This window comes from Vitis vinifera, chromosome 17 (genome assembly GCF_030704535.1).
Source record: "Vitis vinifera cultivar Pinot Noir 40024 chromosome 17, ASM3070453v1".
Classification (NCBI taxonomy): domain Eukaryota; kingdom Viridiplantae; phylum Streptophyta; class Magnoliopsida; order Vitales; family Vitaceae; genus Vitis; species Vitis vinifera.
The window spans coordinates 10,720,705-10,743,379 of record NC_081821.1 but is presented as its reverse complement, the minus strand read 5'-3'; the positions used below and the strand labels follow the sequence as shown (position 1 = coordinate 10,743,379).

Here is a 22,675-nt window from a genome sequence, read left to right as displayed (position 1 = left end):
ATAAAGTAATGAATGATTTGGGAATGTTGGGACCTGAAAAGTCAGGTCTCATTAGGTTAAGAAGATACCATTCTTCATTATATTTTCTTACCTGAGATGGGGTTAGGTTAACATACACCCGTCGGGTGCCGAGAAATGTTTTGTATGATCACTTAGGTAGGAAGATGTTGTCATTGAGTCACCCATGATTGCCAAGATTGGCTTAGAATTTTTTAAGCAAAAGGATTCAAACTAGGCGCAATTCCAAATCTTAACTCGTCCTAACCTTCAACATTCCACATTACACCTATTTAAGACTTATTTCATATCTATATCAATATTATTTTTGGAGCCATCATTTAGGTAGTCATTTTTGCAAATCTAAAGATTTTTTCCAACTTTTTTCTCCTTTAATGTGTAGAATCTTCATTTTCTCTAGGTCTTTATCACAATGGAGTTCGACCATCGGAAGAAACAACCCAGCCCAACAGGCTAGAATGGGCTAAGCGGTAGCTAGATTTTGGGCCGGGCCTCCCTCCTAGGCCCAAGCCCAACTAACCCATATTTGCTCTTCGTTCTCTCTCCCTCTGGTGTCTTCTGGTCACCTTCAAGGCTTCAACATCTGAATCGAAAATGGGTCTCAGAATCGGGGGCGAAATAGAGAAGGAAAATGGCGACGAGCTGAGTTACAGTGACTTCGTGGAGAGGTACCTTATGAAGAATCGACCTGTTGTTCTAAGAGGGCTTATGGATGGATGGAGGGCTTGTAAAGATTGGGTCACTCACACTGGACAGCCTAATCTCGAATTTTTCTCTACCCACTTTGGAAAATCCATTGTTCAGGTATTCAAATTCACCTCCATGTTGTTTTTTTCTTTGATTTTACGACACCCCAGTTAGATTTTTTTTGAAGAATTGTTTGTTTCTCATCCTAAAGTTCTGTTTGGTTGCCGGTAAAATTGAGGAAAGGAAAATTGGAGTCATATGTTTTTTTTTTTTTTTTTTTTCTCTCTTACTGAGTTACATTAATTCGGCTAAATAATTGTATGAGGAGTAATTGAGCTGGTTGTTTCAGGTTTTGGAGGTTTCTTAGCTCAAACGGGGTTCAAAGTGTTGAGTTAATGATAACAGAAGTAAAAACCAAGGATACAGCTGGTTGAATGATTTGAATCTTTTAATATTGGATTCATTTATGGGCATAGAGCTAGATCATTTAGAATGGAGAATGATGGAAAAAATAATCTGAAAATTTGGGCTCTGTTTGGAAATTGTTCTTTAGAACAGAGATCACGTTTGAGAAACTTATAATAGAAAACATTTTTCTGAGAAATTGTTCTGAAAATAGACTGATTTTTAGAATAAGCCCAAAAAACTGTTTTTAGTTGCTTTCATGCAGTATTTTGAGCAATAATTGAAAATATGGAGAATGCTTTAAAGACTTTTGCATTGTACATAATTGCGTAGTGCATTCATTGAGAATAAGCCCACAAAACCGTTTTTCATGTTTGAGTTCCACAGAGTTTTGTTCTGTTCCTGAAACCAATTGAGAACTGTTTTTTAAGAACTGTTCTCAAAAGCTATTTTTTGAGAACTATTTTTGAAATTGTTCCCAAACAGGTTGTTAGGTAGTAACGATCAACCAATGTTAGTTTTAGACCATGATCCATTCAATAATTGATATAGCTGTGAAAGAATCAATTTGGATGTGTGGGTTAGTTCTTAGGTTTTTAATCATGTTTTGAATGTTTCTTCCTTGATTGAATGTAAAAGTAGACTTCTATGGTGTGACTACTATTTTTTAGTTCATTGTCTTGAAACTCTTGATGGATCAAGTTCTGGAAGGTTTGAGTTTTCCTTTTGCTGGTTTATTGCTTGCTTCTCTGTTCTCTTTTGTTCCTGATCTACATTGGGCGGTATTCTGATCATAAAATGTGATATGATACTTTTGTTGCATAAAGGTTGCAGATTGTGGTACCAGAGAGTTCACTGATCAAAAGCGAATGGAAATGTCTGTTGCGGAGTTCATTGACCACTGGCTCAAGGATTCTGCAAATTATCATGTTAATGCTACAACTAATGAGCATGGGAAGCCACTGGTATATTTGAAAGACTGGCATTTTGTAAAGGTGTGAATTGAAACTATGCTCTATCCATTATATTTTTGTTTCATGCCTACTTTACAATTTACATATATGAGGATGTTCTTTTAACTAGTAGTATGGATATACCCCCTTGATTCTGTAAAACTTCAGTTTAAGAGTTCAAGTGTTACCATGGTATATGGCTTTGTGAATAATGTTAATTTTAAGGTAACCCAATGAAACATTACATACATTATTAATTCAAAAGATACGATCACAATAATATAATATATTCTAAAGACCTATTTAAATAAAAAAAAACCCTAAGTGCTGGCATATCATTCTTGTGTTGTTTATCATGAGAACTTGTCAAGTTTTGGTCTTACTAGGTCCACTCTGGCAATTTTTGTCAGTGTCAACATTTATTTTAGTGTTGGACATGGATAAACATGTTACTTCCAATGCATTGGGCTGCACCATTTTTTTATTTTTATTTTTTGTTAGGCGCCTTTTAACTTGTTTGCCTATAAAAAAACCCTAAGCTGCAAACATTCCTTCTCCTTGTTACGCTGTTGTTTTTGCTTTCTTATTGTTTTTCTTTTCTTTTCTCTGTCATATGCTTTGAGGTGTATGTGTAAGAATATTGTTAGTTCAGTTGCCTCACTTGTTCTTTCGTCCTGCATAATCTGATTCTCAGGAGTATCCAGAATATTTAGCGTACACAACTCCGCTATTCTTTCGTGATGATTGGCTCAACCTGTATCTCGACAATTATAGTATGCATAATGAACCTGATGCTTGTCAAGAGAAAAATGAAATTAGTTGCTCTGATTATCGGTTTGTTTACATGGGAGCAAAAGGTTCGACTTAGACATGATGAAATATTTTTGTATGACATGGTTATCATCTTATCTGTATTTCCTTGTGGCAGATAGACTAGTTTTGCTGATTTAGTTTAATTCTTTTTTGGATAATTGTTTATTCTATGCACAACTACCTAAATTTTGGTTCTTCATGCAGGTACATGGACTCCCCTTCATGCCGATGTCTTCAGATCCTATAGTTGGTCGGCTAATGTTTGTGGGAAGAAGAAATGGCTTTTTTTGCCTCCTTCACAAAGTCATCTTGTTTTTGACAGGCATGAATATGTATTCTTGCACATCTAGTAATTAGATTTTCATATGGGGCATTGCAAACATATGTCTTGTTCTTATTTAAAAATAAGAGAAGAAAACACATGTTGTGCTGCAAAGGTGACTTCTAGTTGCAATTGGGACGCAAACAGCTCTAGCTATCAAGGGTATTGTTACTCAGAAAGTGAAGAGAGCCAAATAGGTGACAGGATGAAAGGAAACAGAAAAATTAAACCTTCTTTTCTCCATATTGTTACAAACTTACAGTGATAGTAGTGTTGGAACTTGTCCACATTCAGAGTAACCTACTCTAGCAACAACCTTGGATGTTGTGTGCTTTCCTATAATAGTTAAGTGGTAATTGGTATCCAACCTTGCCACTTTGTCTACTCTGTCAAAGTAAAATGCTGTTATGACTTTTTAATTGGCAATTTTCCGTTCCCTATTATCACCAGCAAAGATAACACTCTGCAACATAGTACCATACCCTACATCTATCTTTTTCTTTCTCTCTCTAGCCTCTGAATCTTCCAATCCAGATGTGATCAACCTTAACTGCCTCATTGGTGAGAGCAATATGGTTTTGTTTTGAGACACGTGAGAACTATGTATTGAGATCTCTTATGAATCATTCACACTGACTGATGCCATTGAAGCTCTCTTCATGGTATGAAAAGTGGGGCATTCTGGTTGTTCAATATTCGGCTCATCTTATTCTTCTTATTGTTCTTTGCTATTGGTGATTGACATTTTCTATTCTAGGGTTGTCACAAATGATATGAAATCTTGCTACTTATTGTATGTTTTGGCCTTGTTTGTTTGACTTGCCTTTTTATTCCCATTCAGAAATATGAAAAGCTCTGTATATAATATCTGTGAGGATGTCAATGAAGCAAAATTTCCTGGGTTTAAGAAGGTAATGCACCAGTCTGAACTCATGTCCTTTGTTCATCTTGTGTGTTTATAATTTTTTTATTCTCAATCTCATTAACCAGTCTAGGTCAAGTGATTTCCTCAGTTATTTTTACTTATATTTCTACATGTTTTCATGTACATGTTTGTGTCTCCATGTGACATTTGCAGGCTGTTTGGTTAGAATGCATTCAAGAACAAGATGAAATTATCTTTGTGCCCAGTGGATGGTATCATCAAGTTCACAATCTGGTATCTATTTTAAATTGCATGAGTTTACCTATATATGGTTTGTGCTTGGTCAATGAAACTAATGTCCAGTCCCATGCTTCTGAAAATCTAATCGATCTGGCACAGAACTGACATGCCTAATATCCAGATCTATAATCTAACCTATCTGGCGAGAAGCTGATATATCTTGACATTGATTTCATTCGTACTTTGTTTATGTTTTTCTACATAAAAACCTCTTACTTCTTTCTGACGCTCTTTCAATATAAGTTTCTAACATTACAGCTTCTTTCTGAGTCTCTTTCAATATTAGTTTCTAATGTTATAGTTGTGTATAATTGGTTCTGTATGGTCCCCAATACAGATTCCCCCATCAGCTCCCCAACAGCACCATCACCCCTTAGGACACTCCTGGCATAAGACTTATTGGCCTGTCAGATTTGTAGGAATGGTGACTTCCACAATCCTTTGCTTTGGCCAATTTATACCTTGTAGTTTGACTAGGTGACACAACAGTAAATCTATTTTTGCAGGATTTTGCTTTCATAAGTGCATTTATGTTTTTCTTTTGTGTGAGCTGTATGCCTGGGAATGCGTATTTTCTGACACAATACATTCATTCATAATGCTTTCAGGAAGATACAATATCAATAAACCACAACTGGTTCAATGCCTATAATCTTTCTTGGGTTGTAAGTATAGTTGATTGATTTATGTAGTAACAGTAGCAGTTTAAATAGAAAGGAAGTTAATTCTAATGAAATTGAAGTATGACTCGTTGATTTCAAATTCATGCAGTGGGATTTGCTTTTGAAAGACTACAATGAGGCTAAAGAGTACATAGAGGATGTCAGGGACATATGTGATGATTTTGAAGGTCTCTGCCAGCGCAATCTTGCAGCTAACACAGGTACCCATCAAAAGACAGTAAAAAATGTTGCAGCTAGCACCCATTTTATAAAAATGTTAGGTGGAACAATCAATTCATTACATCAGGATATAATGTGTATCTTTTTTAATGATTTTCTACTGATCTACCAGTTTTCCTAACAACTTATCTTGTAGGATTTGGGTTCACAATGTATACGATGTTCTTTTAACACTCTCTTTCACATATGGTCCCAAATCCGCAAGTTGAGAGATACACAAACCCATAGATATGGTGATGTGAGAAAGTGCCATTGGGCAAGCAAAGCCTTTTCGATTTAGAGTTGCTTTGATCAGAAACCTTTAAATATGACGGTATGATGTCCCAAAGGTAATGCAAAAGAGAGTTATATGTGTGGATTAGGTTTAGGTGTTCAAATTGTGTTTGGTCAGCCTTTGTTGGATCTGTTCAACTTGAAATTTGGAAGACTGAAAGGTGCCCAATTTGGGTTAGGTTGGACTTGGGATTAGAATTTCAGCTTCAAATTCAGCTTGCATTGTGGGTAGCCTGCCCATGACGTGGCCCAAAGCATATATCATTTATTGTATAATATGACTGCATATATATATATATATATATATATATTTATTGTTTTATATTATATTTTGTAATTAAATGGTTAGAGTAGCTCAACTGGAATAAGGCAAGTGGACTTTCAATCACTGTGGCGCACGTTAATGGACAATGCTGGGCCCCAATTTATTTGCATTTTCAATAGATGAAGTGATAATTCATACTAAGGGGGTCCCATGGCATATATTGTTTGTTGACAATGTGGTTTTAGTCAACAACTAGAAGAGCACATATTGTGCATGCCAGTTAGTAGCAATTAAAGAAGGATGCTGAAGTTAGGTTATCTCCATTCGGTTGTGTACTGATTGTTTCCTTTTTGACAGGCATGAACTTCTGTGATTTCTTCATCTTCATAGCATGCTTCTCATTTGCCAACTTGGTCCAGCTTTATCACCTTCATAGAGTCAATGAAAATCCCAGTTGGTGTTTATTCCCTAAAGCTCAACATTTAGCTTTGAACCTTCTTTCCGCTCAGAAAATTGTATTGAAGATGAAAACCGTAGATGCTCTGGCCGGAGATCATGCTTTGTTGCTGGATTTGAGGAAAATGATGGATGATTCAAAGTTCCTTGAACTGTGCTCTGGCTTGGACAGAACGTATAGGGGGATACACAAGGAACAACAACAAAATTATGATAAGAAGGAAACTTTGATGGATGGCTTGGGGGATTTGGATTTTATTGTGAAGTCATGTTCTCAGATCTATGCTCCCGAAGATCTTGTTAGTTTTATAGACTCTGCTGTTAAAAAACTTAGCAGAGCTTTCAACAGAGAAAGCCCTCTGCTGCCTGAATTAGATGAACTTAGGAGTCCGGATGCTCAGTAAAAATTAATATTTGGATACACTGTTCACTTTTTCAAGGAGGCCCCAGAAAACTGCTGGGGCAGAAAACTCTTGGAAGATGCATGGTTGCGTTTGTTCTCAAAGGCCTTAGCAGGTTTATGAACTTAGAAGCTCGGCTGGTAAAATAACCTTTGTGCGACACAGGTCCAGCTTTTCGGGGAGACCCAACAAAACTTCTGGTCCTCAAAAACTTTTGAACGGTGTCTTTTGGTGCGTGCTTGCAATCCAAGATCATATGCAAGAACACATGGTGATAACTTGGCTCTTCGGGTCTGTGGAGGAGCTGGAAAAATAAAGTTGAGATTCTAACAAGGAACTTCATTCAAGGTGGGAAGCTGTAGACGCTCCATGTCTGCACTTATTCATTTTCTGTTTCATCAATGTAACATGGTCATAGTGAATGCGAGAGCTAGGTGACAAACTCACTTGATTCTTCATTATCTAAATGTAGTAACATAAAAGTTCATTCTTCTCTCTGCACCCCTGTTTTAATTTTTCACATTTCCATTAACATATTGTTGATTTGTGTTGATTCCTCAGCATGTAAATTCCACTCCCTGATAAAAGTTTGGATTCCTCTTTTTCTTTTAAATGCTTGCAAACTAAGCTTTCAAAAGTGTCTTTTCATTTTTCTCGATCTTTCTCAGAATCTGAGAGCATCATATCTTGCAACCCAAGAAAGCAAAACCACCAGCAGCTGTGGGCCTTTTCATTCCCTGGATTTGTCCCATAAAGGGCTGCTGGTTCTATTTGCTTTATAGAGCATCTTCACTGCATGCCCAGTGCCTTTTCCAGCCTAAGCAACCTCTGTCAAAAACACAATAATCACACCAAACATTCCTTCTCCAAATGGATGAACTGTTCATATATCCACAGCTGAACAAATTCAAATTTAGTGCTTTCCACCACTACTGGATCTTTCCCTGTACATATTGGGTCACTGTCGCTGCTGGGGGGCCACACCCCAACAACCCTTTTTTGACTGAAGTTGATCTAAGGATTAAGATGAAATAGATCAGGTGTGGGTTATAGCATTGACTTAGCAAGAGATAAAGACATATGGCCTTAAGAGGGGAAGACAAAGTCTCACTGTAAACTATATTTCTTAATCCAATATTTAATCTATACTCACTCAAATCCATGTCGGAAAAGCACAAGTTTGGGCATAAAAGAATGCTTGCTGCAATTAAATGAGTGTTTGGTTGACTGTATTTTAATATTATTCTTAGAAATTATTTTAGCCCCTAACTGAGATACATTATTTTATATATAGTTTTGAAAGATGGGATGCAGGCTAGGGTTGAGGATATAGTTTTATATTGCAGGGAAGGTACATTTGTTAAACCAGCAACAGCTTTGTTTCATACTTGTGTTGTATTTGCTCTGCACATGCAAATCCACATTTGAAGGGTGTGTTGCTGATAAATCATGAAAGTATCAGTTGCAAACTAGCAATACTGCATCTGTCTTCTCTTAAATAGATAAAAATTCAATGGCTTGAATCGATGTAGGGTAGGTGGGTCATTGCATATTGTATTATGGCAGTTGTTGGGGCAGCTTTGGACATTTGAGTAATGTCCTTAGTCCTACTTTATTCTTTTATCTTCTACATTATTAAGGTTTTCTGTAAATGAAAGAGAGATAAAAGAGAGAAACAGACTGCACAAAACAACCCCACAGTATATTGAAAATTTGTATACTCTCCCAAATTTACATACCTCTCAGAGGTAGGTAGGATAATCAATGGTGACCTGTTAGAAAAGAAAGGAATCAAATTTTTATGGAAAATAAAATCTAAAAATACCAGAAACCCCGGTTAAGGCCAACTACGAGAAGCCAAGCCAAATACTCAAAAAAAGGAAAAAAAAAAAAAGATTACTGTCTATTCCCTATGCCATTTTCCTTAGGGACACTTAACATTCCTTCCAGGACCTCCATAGTAAAAATAGGTTCCCCAAACATTATTTTTCCCTTGTTTTATATCATAACAATTTGAATGATCAGCCAGTAGGTGAAGGTTTTGTAGAGGAAGCAGGCTATTATCCCAGTCCACAACTTGTAAGTTTCTGAAATAAGATGCTTTCCCAAATCCTTCTTCTGCAAAATGGCCACTGCCCATCTGTGTTGATGTGTGAAAACCAGTTGATCTAGTATTAACAATCTCTCCACCAAATTGTATCATGTTTGCATGATTCCCCAAGTGGCTAAACAAGAACGATGGCCAGTACCCAACCAATAGTCCAGACCCGTACTCAAGCCACCAGTGTCCATGCTTTGGATCCTACACGCACAATAAAAAGATGTTTCTCCATTAGTTTCTAGCATAGCAACATATTGTACAACACTTAGGTCTTGGAGATTTTATTGTGCTTTACTGCATTATGATAAACATTATGAGTGGGACTACTTATCCTGCCTTAGTTTTTTCAGATACATATTGTGCCTAGGGAGGTGGATGTGGCCTATGAAAACAACATCAAAGAAGAGAATAATAAAAGAAAATGCACAGAGAAAAGAAAAAACAGTGCTTTTGCTTAGGCCCCAAATGCTGTCGAAGTCAAATGACTTAAAGAAAAGAAAAAGTCTGTTAACAAAGAAATAAAGAAAAAGTTGACGCGTAATGGAACCCTTTTACAAAGAAAAGAAGAGAATCTTGCAGTTTAATAATAAGGTGAGCCAAAGGATGGAGAAACAGCAAGGTCATCTTTGTCGCTTTGTTTCCATGCGCCACTATTTGGTTAAATGATCGCTGATTACAAGATTTCCTAATGCTGAGTCTGAAGAGTTTTTTCAAAGCGAGTACTATAGAATTCACTTAATAACTGTAAAAACTACCTTCAAAATCTGAGTAATGAACAGACCTTCCTATTCTGTCTTAATCCAAACTACAACTTTACTTTGTAAGTCTTCTCAATTTGCTGACTACTGATTAAAACTCACCTTTACCAATAAGCCTAATAGTTGATACTTTTGTCCCATTTCCTAGTGACAAAAATAGAATGGAACTCACCTTCCAAACCATTAATCCAATATCAAATTGTTTGCCATTGTAAGACGACCTTGGAGAGATTGCAGCCCCAATAGCGATCTTGTTGTTTGTTTGGACAAAACCTGAGCAAAGTAAGTTGTAGCAGCCAGTGGCCTGGTATGCATCGGTCTGCAAATTAAGAGCAATTAGTCCTTGTTTTTCTGTTATGTGGCAAAAGTTTTAAGCATGATGGACAGAGTAAAAGAACTTGAAACTCACTGTCCAATATGTGAAGAATCTTGGATAGTTATCTCCGTACAACTCTGGGCTGACCTGAAGAATATGAAAACAATTTCTTAGTAATTAAAAACTACAGGAACTGCTTCTAAGGATGAACAATGGTTTATGTAAAATTGGGGACCCGAAAAGAGTGTAAATACATGCCTGCCAACCAGCTTCTATGGTATTAAGATCATTGCCAAATGAACCAGAGATGATCCATATTTGTGACAAGCTGAATTCATATTGATCGGCCACGTGGGGCGCCCACACATTAATGCTGGCCTTGGCTCCATAATACTGATCTCCATTGACAAAAACAACTGCATGCTGCAGGCAAAAGATTATCAGTAAAAGGGGCACCCACAATTCTGAATGTCGACTGCAGTTTCAGTGAAATTTGACATGAACACAGTTTCTTCATTTCTTAGTCGGGTTCTTTTCCTTTCCCTTAACTTTCCAAAATACTGTTTGATTGCTAAGAAAATGGAGGGGAAAGAGTACAATAAAGCCTTTTTGGTAGAGACTAGCTTTTCCTTTTGGTGGAGGGTTGCAATCCAAAGGGGGAATTGATGGGGGAGACTTTTTTTCCCACAAACAGATAATAATAGCTTCTTTACTCATTTTGATGCATCAAAGGAAAAGAAAAATAGGTAAATTTTCTAGAACTAGTAAGAAAGACATTTCCTTCTTGAGAAAACGAATTGTCAAAGAACTCATAGAAAGAGAGCTCCCTGTTTCAATATACCAACCTCATGATCACTGCTTGTTGAGTCTCTCTTCACATTTCTTCTTAATTTTCTTCCAAATCTTTTTATGGAACTAGCTCTTAGAATATCTTTCTCTGTGGTTCGCCGAATCGGAATTGTTCCTTCTGGGCATGATTCACCAGAATTCATCCATATCTGAAAGGTCTCTGCCACAGCATTTATGGAGTCATGTCCTTTTGGTCTTTCTGGTGGATCCTGAGAAAAAAAAAAAAAAAGGAAAAGAAAAGAAAAATTACCAGCCTATTAAATGAACCTGTCTTTGCCCATAATGACAAGATTTCAGAAACTGAAAGTCTGTTTGTTTCAAGGGAAAATAGTTCCTGAAAACAATTTCAAGAATATACATGTATTTGTAGCTGAAATCTACTTTGTTCACAGAGAAAAAGAAACAGTTTCCATGGAAAGAAATGGAAAATTACCAATGGTTTCTTTCCTCTTAGCTGAGGATGATCAAAAGCTGGTTGGAGATGAGATAAAACACAATCTATCACATCACCATCAGGACTCTGCAGGAGAAAAACAACCACCCAGATCCTGAACCTTTAGAGCCATCAAGAAAATACCAAATTCACATAGAAAACACCATTAAGACAAGAAATTGCCTGAATTGTCTTGACTGCAGGCTTGTTGATCTTCCTGAGATAGGCTCTGACTCTCTTCAGCTTCTGCAGCTGTAGACCTGGGTGGAAAGTCTGGTTGGCCGTTGGGCGGTGGTGGCCGGAATCTGAGGGAATGGGGTGTGAGAGGACCGGGCTAAGTGAAGAAGCGGCAAAAAGAAAAGCAACAAATATGAACATGATTGGAGAGGAAGAGGCCATGTTTGAGGAATGTTGTGGTGTTGTTGTTTCTTGTGGAAGAATGGTTTGTATTCGTGTACATTGGGCTTGTCCTGTTGTGTGATGAACACAACATGTTTTATTCCTAAGTTTTGTATCTCTCATCAAATCCATCCAAAACACAAGAAACCATTCAAGGGAAAAACACTTCACTGCCTCACCATCTCCAAACTTTCAAGGCCCCTTATAAACTAATATGCAGACACCTCTCTCTCTCTCTCTCTCTCTCTCTCTCCCTCCCTTTCTCTCTCCCCTCTCAGATTCCAGTGTCTTGGTTTTGTGTTCTGACAGACAGAACCTTCAGGCACAAGCATATTAAAATAGGCTCTGATTGGTGGGGTAGTCCTTTTCCCAGTTTTACCCACAACTGACTGCGGTCAAAAGACTTGGAGAGACTCACTTTTTTTTAGTTAAATTTGAGAGGAAGAGAGAGAGGGAGAGAGAGAGAGGTTCTAATGCTTGGTCAAGCTTCTAGTGCAGAGACTGAAAATTGAGCTTTTGAATTGAAATTTAATAGGGCTTATGACCATTGATTTCTGTTGTCCTTTACTTTGATTCACAAGAAGAGGTTTTGGAGGTTCTCAAACTCATAATACAAAGGCCAAATTCAAACTTTATAGCTGATCTAATGCATCCAATGACTACTGATTTCCATTGCATTCCACTTTGATTCATATTAACAACAGGAACTGCACTTCATTTTTGGTGTTTCCAAATTTCATCTGCCCTTTCCCTTTTCTGTTTTCACTACTTTTCCTTATAAAATTCTTAGTGGCCAAAGCCACTTCCTAGGCAATTCAGATTTCTCTTTGACTTTCAGCATCTCTTCTGCGCTATTTTATGGTTCCTAGTCAAGAAAAATGATACCTTGGAGCATGCTTATGCCACTAGGAAGTCGAAGTGGAGCATATGTAGAGCACAACTGAACATTTTGATGGCCCACAAAGATCCATATGATCACAACAAAGAAATCATTATGATGAGGAATATTGAATTTCTTTTGACTATTAGTCTCACCTTACTGCTAGCAAAAGTTCCTAATGATGATCCCATGTTAGATCAAACTAATCCTTGATCAAAATTGTGCAGTTACCCCCTGAAAATTCTCCCTCCTTAGGCTCTTCCAGCTTTTCAGAAAGGAATTCAAGGGCTTCATCTTCAAGAAATTGAGAACTAGAAAAGAGAAAAAAAGGCAACTGACTGATAGTACTATACTCAGTGACACTTCTCATAGAACTTGTAGCAGGATGATGCAGGCATGACCTTTGAAAGGGAGAATTGTGGGTTAGGGACATAAGGGCAGAGAATTATACAATGTTAGTGAGAAACAATAATTTTTTGTCAAACACAAAAACATCATGATTTGGTGATGATAATGTATTTGAAAATGGGGCAGCATAATAGAACAAAAGAGACAGTACTGAACCCATCATTAGCATATTCATCATCTACCATTAAGTACATTGTATTCATCCATCAAAATTGTTCATTAGTACTCACCAAAGTCAACTTATGTCTCATAAAAAAGATGGTCATTGGTCGTATTACTTAAATAAGCAAAAGGATTATGCTTAAAACCCGATCGCTAAGCCTCATGGTGACGACTCACTAGAGGGCCCAAGGCTAGACCCCAATCTCCCATAATAAGAGGAATACTGACATTATTTAGTACCACTAGACCACAAGGCTAAGCACACCTTTAAATAGCTAAAATCAATCAGTTAAAGGACTGGTAGAGGGCTTCCAACTATGCAGTTCTATTACCAAATAATCCCCCATTGTTTGTGGGAGCAGAGAGGTATGGGGCATACATTAGTTATCTTTTTAGAGCAATGGGCAATGCTGCTTGCCACTTCTGCTATTCTTTATTTCTCTCTTCTTTTCAGAAAGACCCACTCACACACTCATCCACATCTGCAGCTAAGTGAAGGCAACTAGTGAAGAATAAAGGTCCACAGAGAGTGATTCTCATTTCACAAACACAAGCAAAGGGACTATTTACTAATCCCAGTGGAACCACAACCATGCCTCTTTTGTAAAGTTGGGGTGTAAGAGAATAGATTCCAACCCCACAAACCGAGAAAAAATTGCATTAAGATTCAGATTTTTAGCTCTGATTCTAACCCCATCTTCTTAAAACTTGTGTTAGTGAGCATATATTGTTATACTAATACCTTAAAGCAATAAGATTTAGTGATGGATGGAATCAAATCTATAATACTATAGGCTCCTCAAACTTCTCCAAAGGCTGCCATTAGCATGCTTGCTTTTTGAAGGGAGTCATTACTCAACCTACCAAAAAAAATTGAAGAAAAAGTAGTAAGGAGATTGAAAAGAAAGATATGAAAAAAGAAAGACGGTGATTTCAAAGTGATTGCACCCTTGTTGGGATAACCCTCATGGTTGGACCCCTCAATTAATCATCTTTTCGCTTTATGCTTGGCACATGGTCTTTTTATATGATCTCTCACCAATGGTCCATGCTATTATCCATCATCCTCTGATTAGAGTTGCCGATGAAAAATTCAAATGAAGTGAGATCCTTCATTGCTTGATACATTTGGCTAATGAAAACAAGTACTGATGAGGAAAAACAGTGAGCAATATGAGTCTAGTCCCATCAAAACGCTTGCGAAAAAATTGTTAAAACATAGAAAGTTTTAGATCAACAACCTCTTGACTTTGAATTATAAGTAGAACCCAGGTACATGACAGCATTGCAATGGAAAATCATGGAACAAGCATGTGAAAATAGTACCAATGGAGCACATGTTTTCCTGGCATCAAACCTACATTGTTCTAAAACTAGTTCTGTTTTTTTCCCCATAAAAATGTAAATTGAGCTAGACCCTACACTTCAGTGGGTTACTTTGAAGGATGGAGATGGTGATGGATCCTTTGATTTGGGCGTGGAGACCATGTGATGCTGAGGTTGTTGACACATAAGACATTGCTCTTTCCACCATCTTTTTGAACAAAGCTGAAAGCACTGTAGCTTTTTAAAAGCACCACCCCCACTAAGAAAAACCTCAATCTATCATAGAAAAAGAGGACACAATAAAGCTATCCTTTAGTAGATTGTTTGTTTATTTTTGAAAAAACATAAGGACAAGGAAGGCTTCCCAATGTCAAGTTTAGCACCCGCACAATCTTCCTTTAAGCTTGCACGAGGCCTCCATAAATGGGTTTGCACTCTCATACATATTAAGAAAAAGCCTATTAATTTGATTAAAACTCTTCAACCGTTTAATAGTTATAGACCAATAATGCATATCAAATTAATTTTCATTTTAACCAAAAACCCAATTTTACATCATTGAATTATCAAAAGATTTAAGATAATTTGATAGGATTTTAATGGAAAATTTATAAACTTTTTTATTTCATTGTTCAATATTTTAATCAAGTTAATATAAAATATAACATTCATTTGTTCGAACGCTATCCTTTGGTTTCTCGGTTCGTTGATGCTATGTGTTTTATTAACTGTTGTAGTATTGATCATTATAGTATCAAAATGATGTCGTATAGTACTAATTTGAGGTCAAAAAGATCATATTGAAAAAGATTATGAGCTTGATGGTCATATTTTCTAAAACTTGTTTTTAAAAACTGCTTTTAAGTTAAAGAAACAAAATAATTTTCTAGTATTTTATAAAAATTGGGATGTTTGGCAAGTTGTTTTTAAAAATAAAAAAAAACAAAAAGAAATATATGAAAACATGTGTAATTTAAAGAAATATTATATTTGAAGATTTTCAATATTGGTATTAGATAGTGAAGAGAAAAAGGGAATGATATCATATTCAATTTTATTTATTTTTTATGAATTTTTTTTATATTTTCCTTAGAAAACAACTTCAATTAGTTTTCTAAAAATTATTCTATATTTCACTTTATTTTTAAAAAATGTTTTTAGAGAACAATGACCAAACAACATTATAATTTTTAAAACCAGTTTTCTATTTTTAAAAACAGAAAAACTACTTTTAAATCATACAACAAAATCGACTCTATATTACTTTCATGACAATGTCTCCTTCAAAACCCAAGTCCAATATTACCACCTCTATTTCATTTTTTTTTTATTGTAGTTTTTTTATTTTTTATTTTATCATTTCTTCTTATAAAATAAAGTTCAAAATGTATTTTTTTTCTCAACATTGTCCAAAATTAATATACCATTGTATAGGTTTTGGATTTTAATCACCATACCATAAATTTGTTTCTCCTTAACCCTACATTACAAATTATAACCTTTGACATAAGAGCAAAGGAAGGCATAAATTTCTTGGTCTTACTTAACATATTTTTAGTGTCTTTCATGTTAGGGGCATAGTTTCTTTTTGTCAACCTTTTAAATTGGCCTTTTCTTAAAGCAAATAGTCTGACTACCATCATTTATAATTGTGTGATATGATTTTCATCTAAAAGTTGTTCTTTGCCCAATCAGTAGTCAGCTCATTCAAACATTGATGATGTAACTTGTAAGGCCCATATTTGAATGGGCCAATCTCAAGCCCAATCTATCACATCTTCCACTTACCTCCTAAAAGCAAGATAAAACAAGAGAATCCAAGGGTACCTCACGACAGCTCAGGTATGCACATCACTTGAAAAGGGAAATCCAAGATCATGTTGTCACAAGTAAAGAGCAGACCACCTCAAAAGCAGAATTTAAGGGTATTTTTAAGAAGTATTTTCGAAAACCGAAAAATAATTCTTGAAAATTGTTCAAATGTTTTATACAACAAAGTTTTTTTGGAAATTTAAAATGTTTTTAATAAAACAATTTTCTGAAAATAAATATAAACAATTGAAATATGTTATCTGGAAATACCATATTTTCTATTTTTTGTTTGAAAAAAAAACTATTTTTTGTTTGTTTTTTTTTATTTTTTATCATTAAACATATTTTCCAATTATGCAACTGATTGTCTTTTTGAAAAATTTATTCAATCAAATGTTTTGAATTAAACCAAATGGATAATCGATACCTCTAGTTATCAAAACAAAGATGATTTTTCAGTAAAATAAAAATGAACTAAAAGTTAGCATAACAGCTAGGTCATGTTAGCAGAGAATGAGGATTAGATCAAACACGCTTTAATAAATCAATTTGTCTATTTGAGAATTAATAGCCTTTGATATGATCTATAGTGTCAATGAAAAATGATTTTCAAAAACTTTTGATCTAATAACTAACTTCTTGTGAATTAGTTTGCGAGTGTTCAATTGTCAAAATGTGAAATAAATTAATGAACATATATATGGAAAAAACAATTGTACAAATTTAGATCAAGATAGAATGAGATTAACTATTGAGATAAATTCAATTGCATCTTTTTAGCTTCAAATTTGCAAACAAATTCGGTTCATATTCGTTCCTAGTTTTCTCATAGATTTAGGCATAGATGATCTACTCAATCATAATGAATCAATCTTGTAGAGAGCATTTGTTGTATTTCTAAGCACCATATATGTGAAATCCTTAGAAAAGTTTAGAAGAATTCAATCGTTTTATATCAAAAATCAAGAATTAAGATATAAGAATCAAAATTTACCACAAAGTAATGCATTCATCTCTTGTTCTTCACGATAAAATGTCCTCCTAGATATAGAAGAGTCTAGCCTCCAATCATGAAAAAAACAATGATAATCTTCATGTTTGGATAGTGAGAAAAAAATAGAAAATTGTTGAGAAAATCCCTTTCTAAAAATCTCAAAACTAATCTTTCTCACTAATTATCTCTAAAACTAATCTAACTCCCTATAAAGTCTCTTAATTAACAAGCTATTTCTAAGTGATTTCAACTCAAATTCACTCAATTATATCTTGCCACATCACTAACACTACTAACAAACAAGTAAAAATATCTAAAATATTCAAAACTAACCCATGACAGTTACAACTCCAAAGAACTTAAATGTCTAGCAAAGAGCATTGAAAATTTTGATACATGATAGAACCAATTTGATACATCTCAATGCACTGAATCTCTTTAACTCCTTTAATAACATCTATCAAAATCAGAATCAACTTGCAATCTTCTTCAATGAATCAAACAAATTCCACCTTATCAACATTCAAAACTCAAATCTACCTTTACCCAATTCTCTCCCAAAAACGAAGTATAATTAATCTCCTGTTAAAAAAAAATCACTCATTCAACAACCATATACACAATCAAGTATATCAATTTAATTTCACCCATCTCATCTGAAAATAGTGTAAGAAACCATTTTATGAGCAATCTCAAATGTAAAATTTTAACACATACTAAAACATTAACCATTTCAAAAGCTTGACTCCTTTAGAAAAGAAAAATCAATGCATCAATCAAAACTCAAGTTGAGGAAATCTCCTTCTATGCAACTTAAAAATAATCAACTAGCATCATCTAAGTATTTACCTAAGATACTAGGTTTTGACGGCTAAAAAGACAACTAACCTTTCAAGCTTCACCTTAAGATCTTTAGAATAAGAGTTGATTTCTCAACTTACATATATATATATATATGACTTCTAACCAAGTAGTAATGGGCATTAGGGTTTGAGGACATGAATGCCATTACCCCCTTAAGACAAATGCTTAAGTTTCAATAAAGACATTGCATTTAAGTTGGAATTTCATTTATTTATTTTTTCTTTTTTAAAGGAGATTATTTTATTTCTTAACATAAATATTTTAACCCTTCCCAACTAAGGAATCAACTTTTAAGCAAGATACTCCAAAAGTATGTTAGTTCACAACATATGTTTGTTATGATAAAACCCTTAAAAACATGATATGATATAACAAATTCAGAGTTTATTATTTATTTAATAAAGTTCCAGTTGCACTTTAATCTATCCTTATTCCATGCATTACACCTTGTGAGTATTCTCACTTGCATCTCTTGTATTGTATATGACTTGGGTGCATTAAAAGTTGTACAAAAAATCTAAGTCATGGGTTTCTTGCAAATAGATGATTTGTGCATAGTCGAATCATAGACTTAGGTAATCTATTAGAGGTTGTAGTGCACTACCTCCTAATTAGAGGAATAACTGGCCTTGGCCATCGACATGGGTTTCCCAAGATAAGTAGAATAATGTGTATGGTTACACATTAGATAAGACCTATGGTAAGTCATGACGTAAGTCTATTAGGTTATCATGACTTCATCAAGTTGTTATGTTGTATTGTTTCTCAACTTTGAGAGAATATTGAGATTATGTCAAAGTTAGTTGTGACTTTGACCTACAATCAAGATATTAAGAATCTAAGATAATAATATATTCCATTGTGTTAGATCTAGAGAGCCCGGAGATAGATTATATTACCTTATATGATTTAGGATTGCCAACAATTTGATCATTGAAATCCGTTAAAAAATCTTGTCAATATTGATTGCCAACTTATTAGGCCAAAATTGATAGGGAACATCACATGAGAATCGAATTCCCATTTCCCTATGGCTTTGATATAGTTGTTTTCCCATCCTTTATTATAGTATAAAAGATGATATATTAGGGATTATGTTTTCTTTAATAGGGACAATAAATAGTTGCTCTCATTCTCAATTATCTTAAGAATGTATATAAACAAGATATCACCCAAACTTAAATCTAAACCAAACTTGTGATTGATGACTAAATAGCCTATTAATAGCTTGATGACATTTGGATGAACTTGGCTAGGATAGATATTAAAGAAACTCAAAAAGTAATGGATTAAGGGATGAAAAGAGAACCTAAGATTGGCTTAGAAGTGTGAATAATGAAGAGTAATTTTACTATGGCTATCAATTTCAAAGTTAGGGTCTCCAATGGAATGATTAGGCATATGTTTTTTCTTTTATCTAGTTCATACAAAAGGTGGAATGTCACCTTTAGAGATTCAAGATTTCTAGAAGTCACCACCAAAATAAGAAAAAGAAAAGAAACAAATAGTAGAAATTAAAAGAATATGGACTAAAGTAAGTACTTGAAGACCATTCTTAATACATAGTGAAAAGAACAGTAGATAAAGCCTCAAAGACAAGAAAGATGCAAAGTGGCACTACTTGGAAAATGAATGGATACTGTATTAATGGCACCGTAGGAATAATCATTTCAAATATTAAAAAAAAAATGTTAAACATGACACATCTATCAAATTAATGATCATCTTTTGGCCAAATGTTGCTTCTTTCATGAGCTCAAAACCACTTGAGACTACTAGGAACACCCACTTATGCAAAATAAAAACCATGTGGATAGCCCACTCTCCTTGAGGAAGCAATGTAGTAGACATTCCTTGATCGCTTATATGCCAATTAATCAAAAAGCAAAGGAACATGGATCATCCACCAAGTCTAAGAAGATTCCTAGCTAATCGATGAAAAATAAGGTTTCTGAGTTACCATCTAAAATGCCCAAGATCCATATTGGTTGTTCCACTGACTAATTTTCTCACCTCAAGTCATGAATAGAACTATAAATATGAGAACTGTTATTTTTTTAGAGCGTAAGAGCCTTGACCTTCGTTTTCACGGAGAAAATATTGAATAACTTTAAGAGAAATGACTTTTTGTTTCTTCAGAAGGAAAATTATTCTTTGTTATGTTTTTCAAGGAAAAAAGCAAATTTATTTCTTCACATTTTTTTTAGGAAGAGAGAGAGAAAACGTATTCTTTCTCTCTCTAGTTTTCCATGGAGAGAGTTCTCATAGAAAGAGAGTTTTCTCTTAAGAAATAGAGAGAAAAAAACTGTTTTTTTTAAATAGTGGCAATTTTTGGATAGATTTAAAACTCCCAAAAACTATTCCCCTTATTTCTCTTATTAATTAGGCCGGGTCGGGTTAGCCCACTTGGGCACCCAAACCCAACTCTAACAGCTTCTACTTGTATAAGATGGGTTGAACTAGCCCGATCACTTATCTAAGTCCATTATATTCCACTTTTGAAGATCATTCATACAAGCGAATGAGTCGTGTGACCATGCGAGCACACCTGCAATTTGAGAGCTATAAACTTATGCACCTCTTAGAAATACATAGTAGTTCAACCTTAAAAAATTATGAGTGAACAGTAATAATCATGTCCCGATGTATCTCATACTTATTTAGTTACATTTTTAATGTATACGCTTAATCACTCAAAGTTGTATACTATCCATCATTATAAATGTATTCATAATTATATAAGCTACAAAAGCAATAAAACCGGTTGACTATGAACACATCTTTATTAATGTAACTAAAAAAAAAAAAGTCTTCATTTTGAGCTCATGTCTTTTAGATCCAAATTAACTGCTTGCCCAATATGTTTCATAAGGATAAATTATTTCATTTATGTCGAAAATATACCAAAGTAGCAACATTAATTTGTCACCTCATAACATAGTTAAAAGTACAAAGAGTACAATAATGGACTATTATAATTGTAATAAGCCCTAAGGATCTCACACAGTGAGGGTGCATGAATTAATTACTCACTTTCTTTATCAGTCACATTCAAACACATGTAGTATGAAATACATGTTATGGTGATTTCTCTTCACTTAGAAAGTGTATGTCAAACTGCCGCCATACGGACCTCAACTAAGAGCTTCACACCATCAGTTTGTTTGAGTTTTGCATTTATGGTTCTCCTTAAACCTTTTATGCTAAAACTCAAGTCCAGTTCAAACAGACAAATTGTGGGCAATTACATTTGGTCAAGATGTCATTTATTATAAACCTCATCTTGATACTTAATCAAGACGATACTCATCATCTTTTGTATACTTTTTACTAATTTATCATCATTAGTATATTGTGTCTCATCCTAACTCATAAACATATTGATTGGGGTGGTTGCTTGTGTGAGAGAGCCAACCTCTACCTATTGACATACATATATATGTAAGTACCAATTACATATTCAATTATATGAATAACAAATACTCATATCATTTTATCATATATAAAGTATCATATATCCAATCAATAATGATCCATGACATATGATCCACATAGATCATAACCTACATAGTCCTAATGACTTTACATGTACAGAAAACATGTTTCTTAGAATGAATTTCATAAATGGATCAACAACCATTTCACATGTAAGTAAATATTTAGGATCATTTTTTTTTTGTGCAATAGTCATTTTTAAAATTATACTTGGTATCTAGATGTTTATTTCTTCCATGATATTTAAGGTCTTTTACATAAATGGTCGCAAATTGACTGTCATTTTAGGTTGTCATTGGCTAAAAAATATATTGACTATTCCTAATCTTTGCAAAAATCTTTTCAACCATACAACTTCTTATATTACAATTGAACAAATAGTAAATTCAGCTTTGATGGTTAACAAAGCTATATTGCTTTTCCATAAGTTGGCACCATTATTAGGCAAAAATGAGTATCTAGATGTTGATTTGTGCTTATCTATATCACCTACCCAAACGGCATGTGAATAACCCCCAAGCGCAATTTTTTGCCTTGATAACAAAAAGAATAGTCCGCAATGCCTATTGCCGAAGAATTCTCTTTACTGTTTTTCAATGCATCATTCTAGGATTTTCTTGGTAATGACTCACCATCCCAACAACATAGCAGATATATATAGTTTTGTACACATCGTAGCATATGTTAGACTTCCAATAGCATTAGAGTAGGGAACATTAGTTATTTTTCTCTTTTCTTTTGAAGTCTTTGGACATATTTCCTTACTTAGGTTTTCACCTCTTGCAAATGAAGTGTCAATGGGATTATCCAAGGATATTTTTCTCTTGTGAAAGAGCGACTAGTTGATGAGAACTTTATGGATCTTTACTCCAAGAATGTAAGATGCTTCTCCCATATCTTTCATCTCAAAAGTAGATGACAACCATCTTTAAATGGTTTATACAAACTCCAAATCATTTCCAACTATAAGTATATCATCCATGATAAAGATAATAACACATTTATCTTTATTTTGCTTAATATAAACACAATGGTCTTCATCAATCATTGTGAAAACATACGAACTTATTGCACAATGAAATCTTAAGTACCATTGCCTAGACGATTGTTTAAGGCCATAAATCAATCAATTTAACTTGCACACTTTATGCTCTTAGCCTTGGATAATGAAATCCACTAGTTGTTCCATATAGATTTCTTTATTCAATTCTCCATTAA

The 22,675-nt window shown here is 34.5% G+C and overlaps 2 protein-coding genes across 3 annotated transcripts; one reads left to right on the top strand and one right to left on the bottom strand.

Moving 5' to 3' along the window:
- The first annotated feature begins 562 nt into the window (after positions 1-562).
- LOC100251987 (arginine-specific demethylase JMJ20) lies at positions 563-7,229 on the top strand. Of its 2 annotated transcripts, XM_010664826.3 has the most exons (10): positions 563-822; positions 1,938-2,105; positions 2,758-2,920; positions 3,081-3,198; positions 4,040-4,109; positions 4,277-4,357; positions 4,701-4,787; positions 4,972-5,028; positions 5,135-5,246; positions 6,161-7,229. In XM_010664826.3, the coding sequence occupies exons 1-10, from the start codon at positions 613-615 to the stop codon at positions 6,661-6,663; spliced, it is 1,569 nt and encodes a 522-aa protein (XP_010663128.1). In that variant the 5' UTR covers positions 563-612; the 3' UTR covers positions 6,664-7,229. The 2 variants fall into 2 exon arrangements, with proteins under 2 accessions (XP_010663128.1, XP_002278337.1); XM_002278301.4 differs by lacking the exon at positions 4,701-4,787.
- Positions 7,230-8,341: 1,112 nt separating this feature from the next.
- LOC100246848 (protein neprosin) lies at positions 8,342-11,940 on the bottom strand. Its single transcript, XM_010664829.3, has 7 exons — positions 11,301-11,940; positions 11,118-11,204; positions 10,681-10,893; positions 10,094-10,258; positions 9,929-9,982; positions 9,692-9,838; positions 8,342-8,962 (listed from the first exon to the last, which is right to left on the bottom strand). Exons 1-7 carry the CDS (start codon positions 11,646-11,648, stop codon positions 8,585-8,587), a joined length of 1,392 nt encoding a protein of 463 aa, XP_010663131.1. The 5' UTR covers positions 11,649-11,940; the 3' UTR covers positions 8,342-8,584.
- Between the last annotated feature and the right edge of the window lie 10,735 nt (positions 11,941-22,675).

Excerpts from the sequence above, each read along its gene's own strand:
- LOC100251987 (XM_010664826.3), top strand. The coding sequence starts at position 613 with ATGGGTCTCAGAATCGGGGGCGAAATAGAGAAGGAAAATGGCGACGAG. Across the intron at positions 4,788-4,971 it reads CTGTCAGATTTGTAGGAATG|GAAGATACAATATCAATAAA; the intron begins GTGACTTCCACA and ends TAATGCTTTCAG. Across the intron at positions 5,029-5,134 it reads CCTATAATCTTTCTTGGGTT|TGGGATTTGCTTTTGAAAGA; the intron begins GTAAGTATAGTT and ends AAATTCATGCAG.
- LOC100246848 (XM_010664829.3), bottom strand. The coding sequence starts at position 11,648 with ATGGATTTGATGAGAGATACAAAACTTAGGAATAAAACATGTTGTGTT. Across the intron at positions 11,205-11,300 it reads CTGCAGTCAAGACAATTCAG|AGTCCTGATGGTGATGTGAT; the intron begins GCAATTTCTTGT and ends TTTCTCCTGCAG. Across the intron at positions 8,963-9,691 it reads TTGGATTAATGGTTTGGAAG|GATCCAAAGCATGGACACTG; the intron begins GTGAGTTCCATT and ends TTGTGCGTGTAG.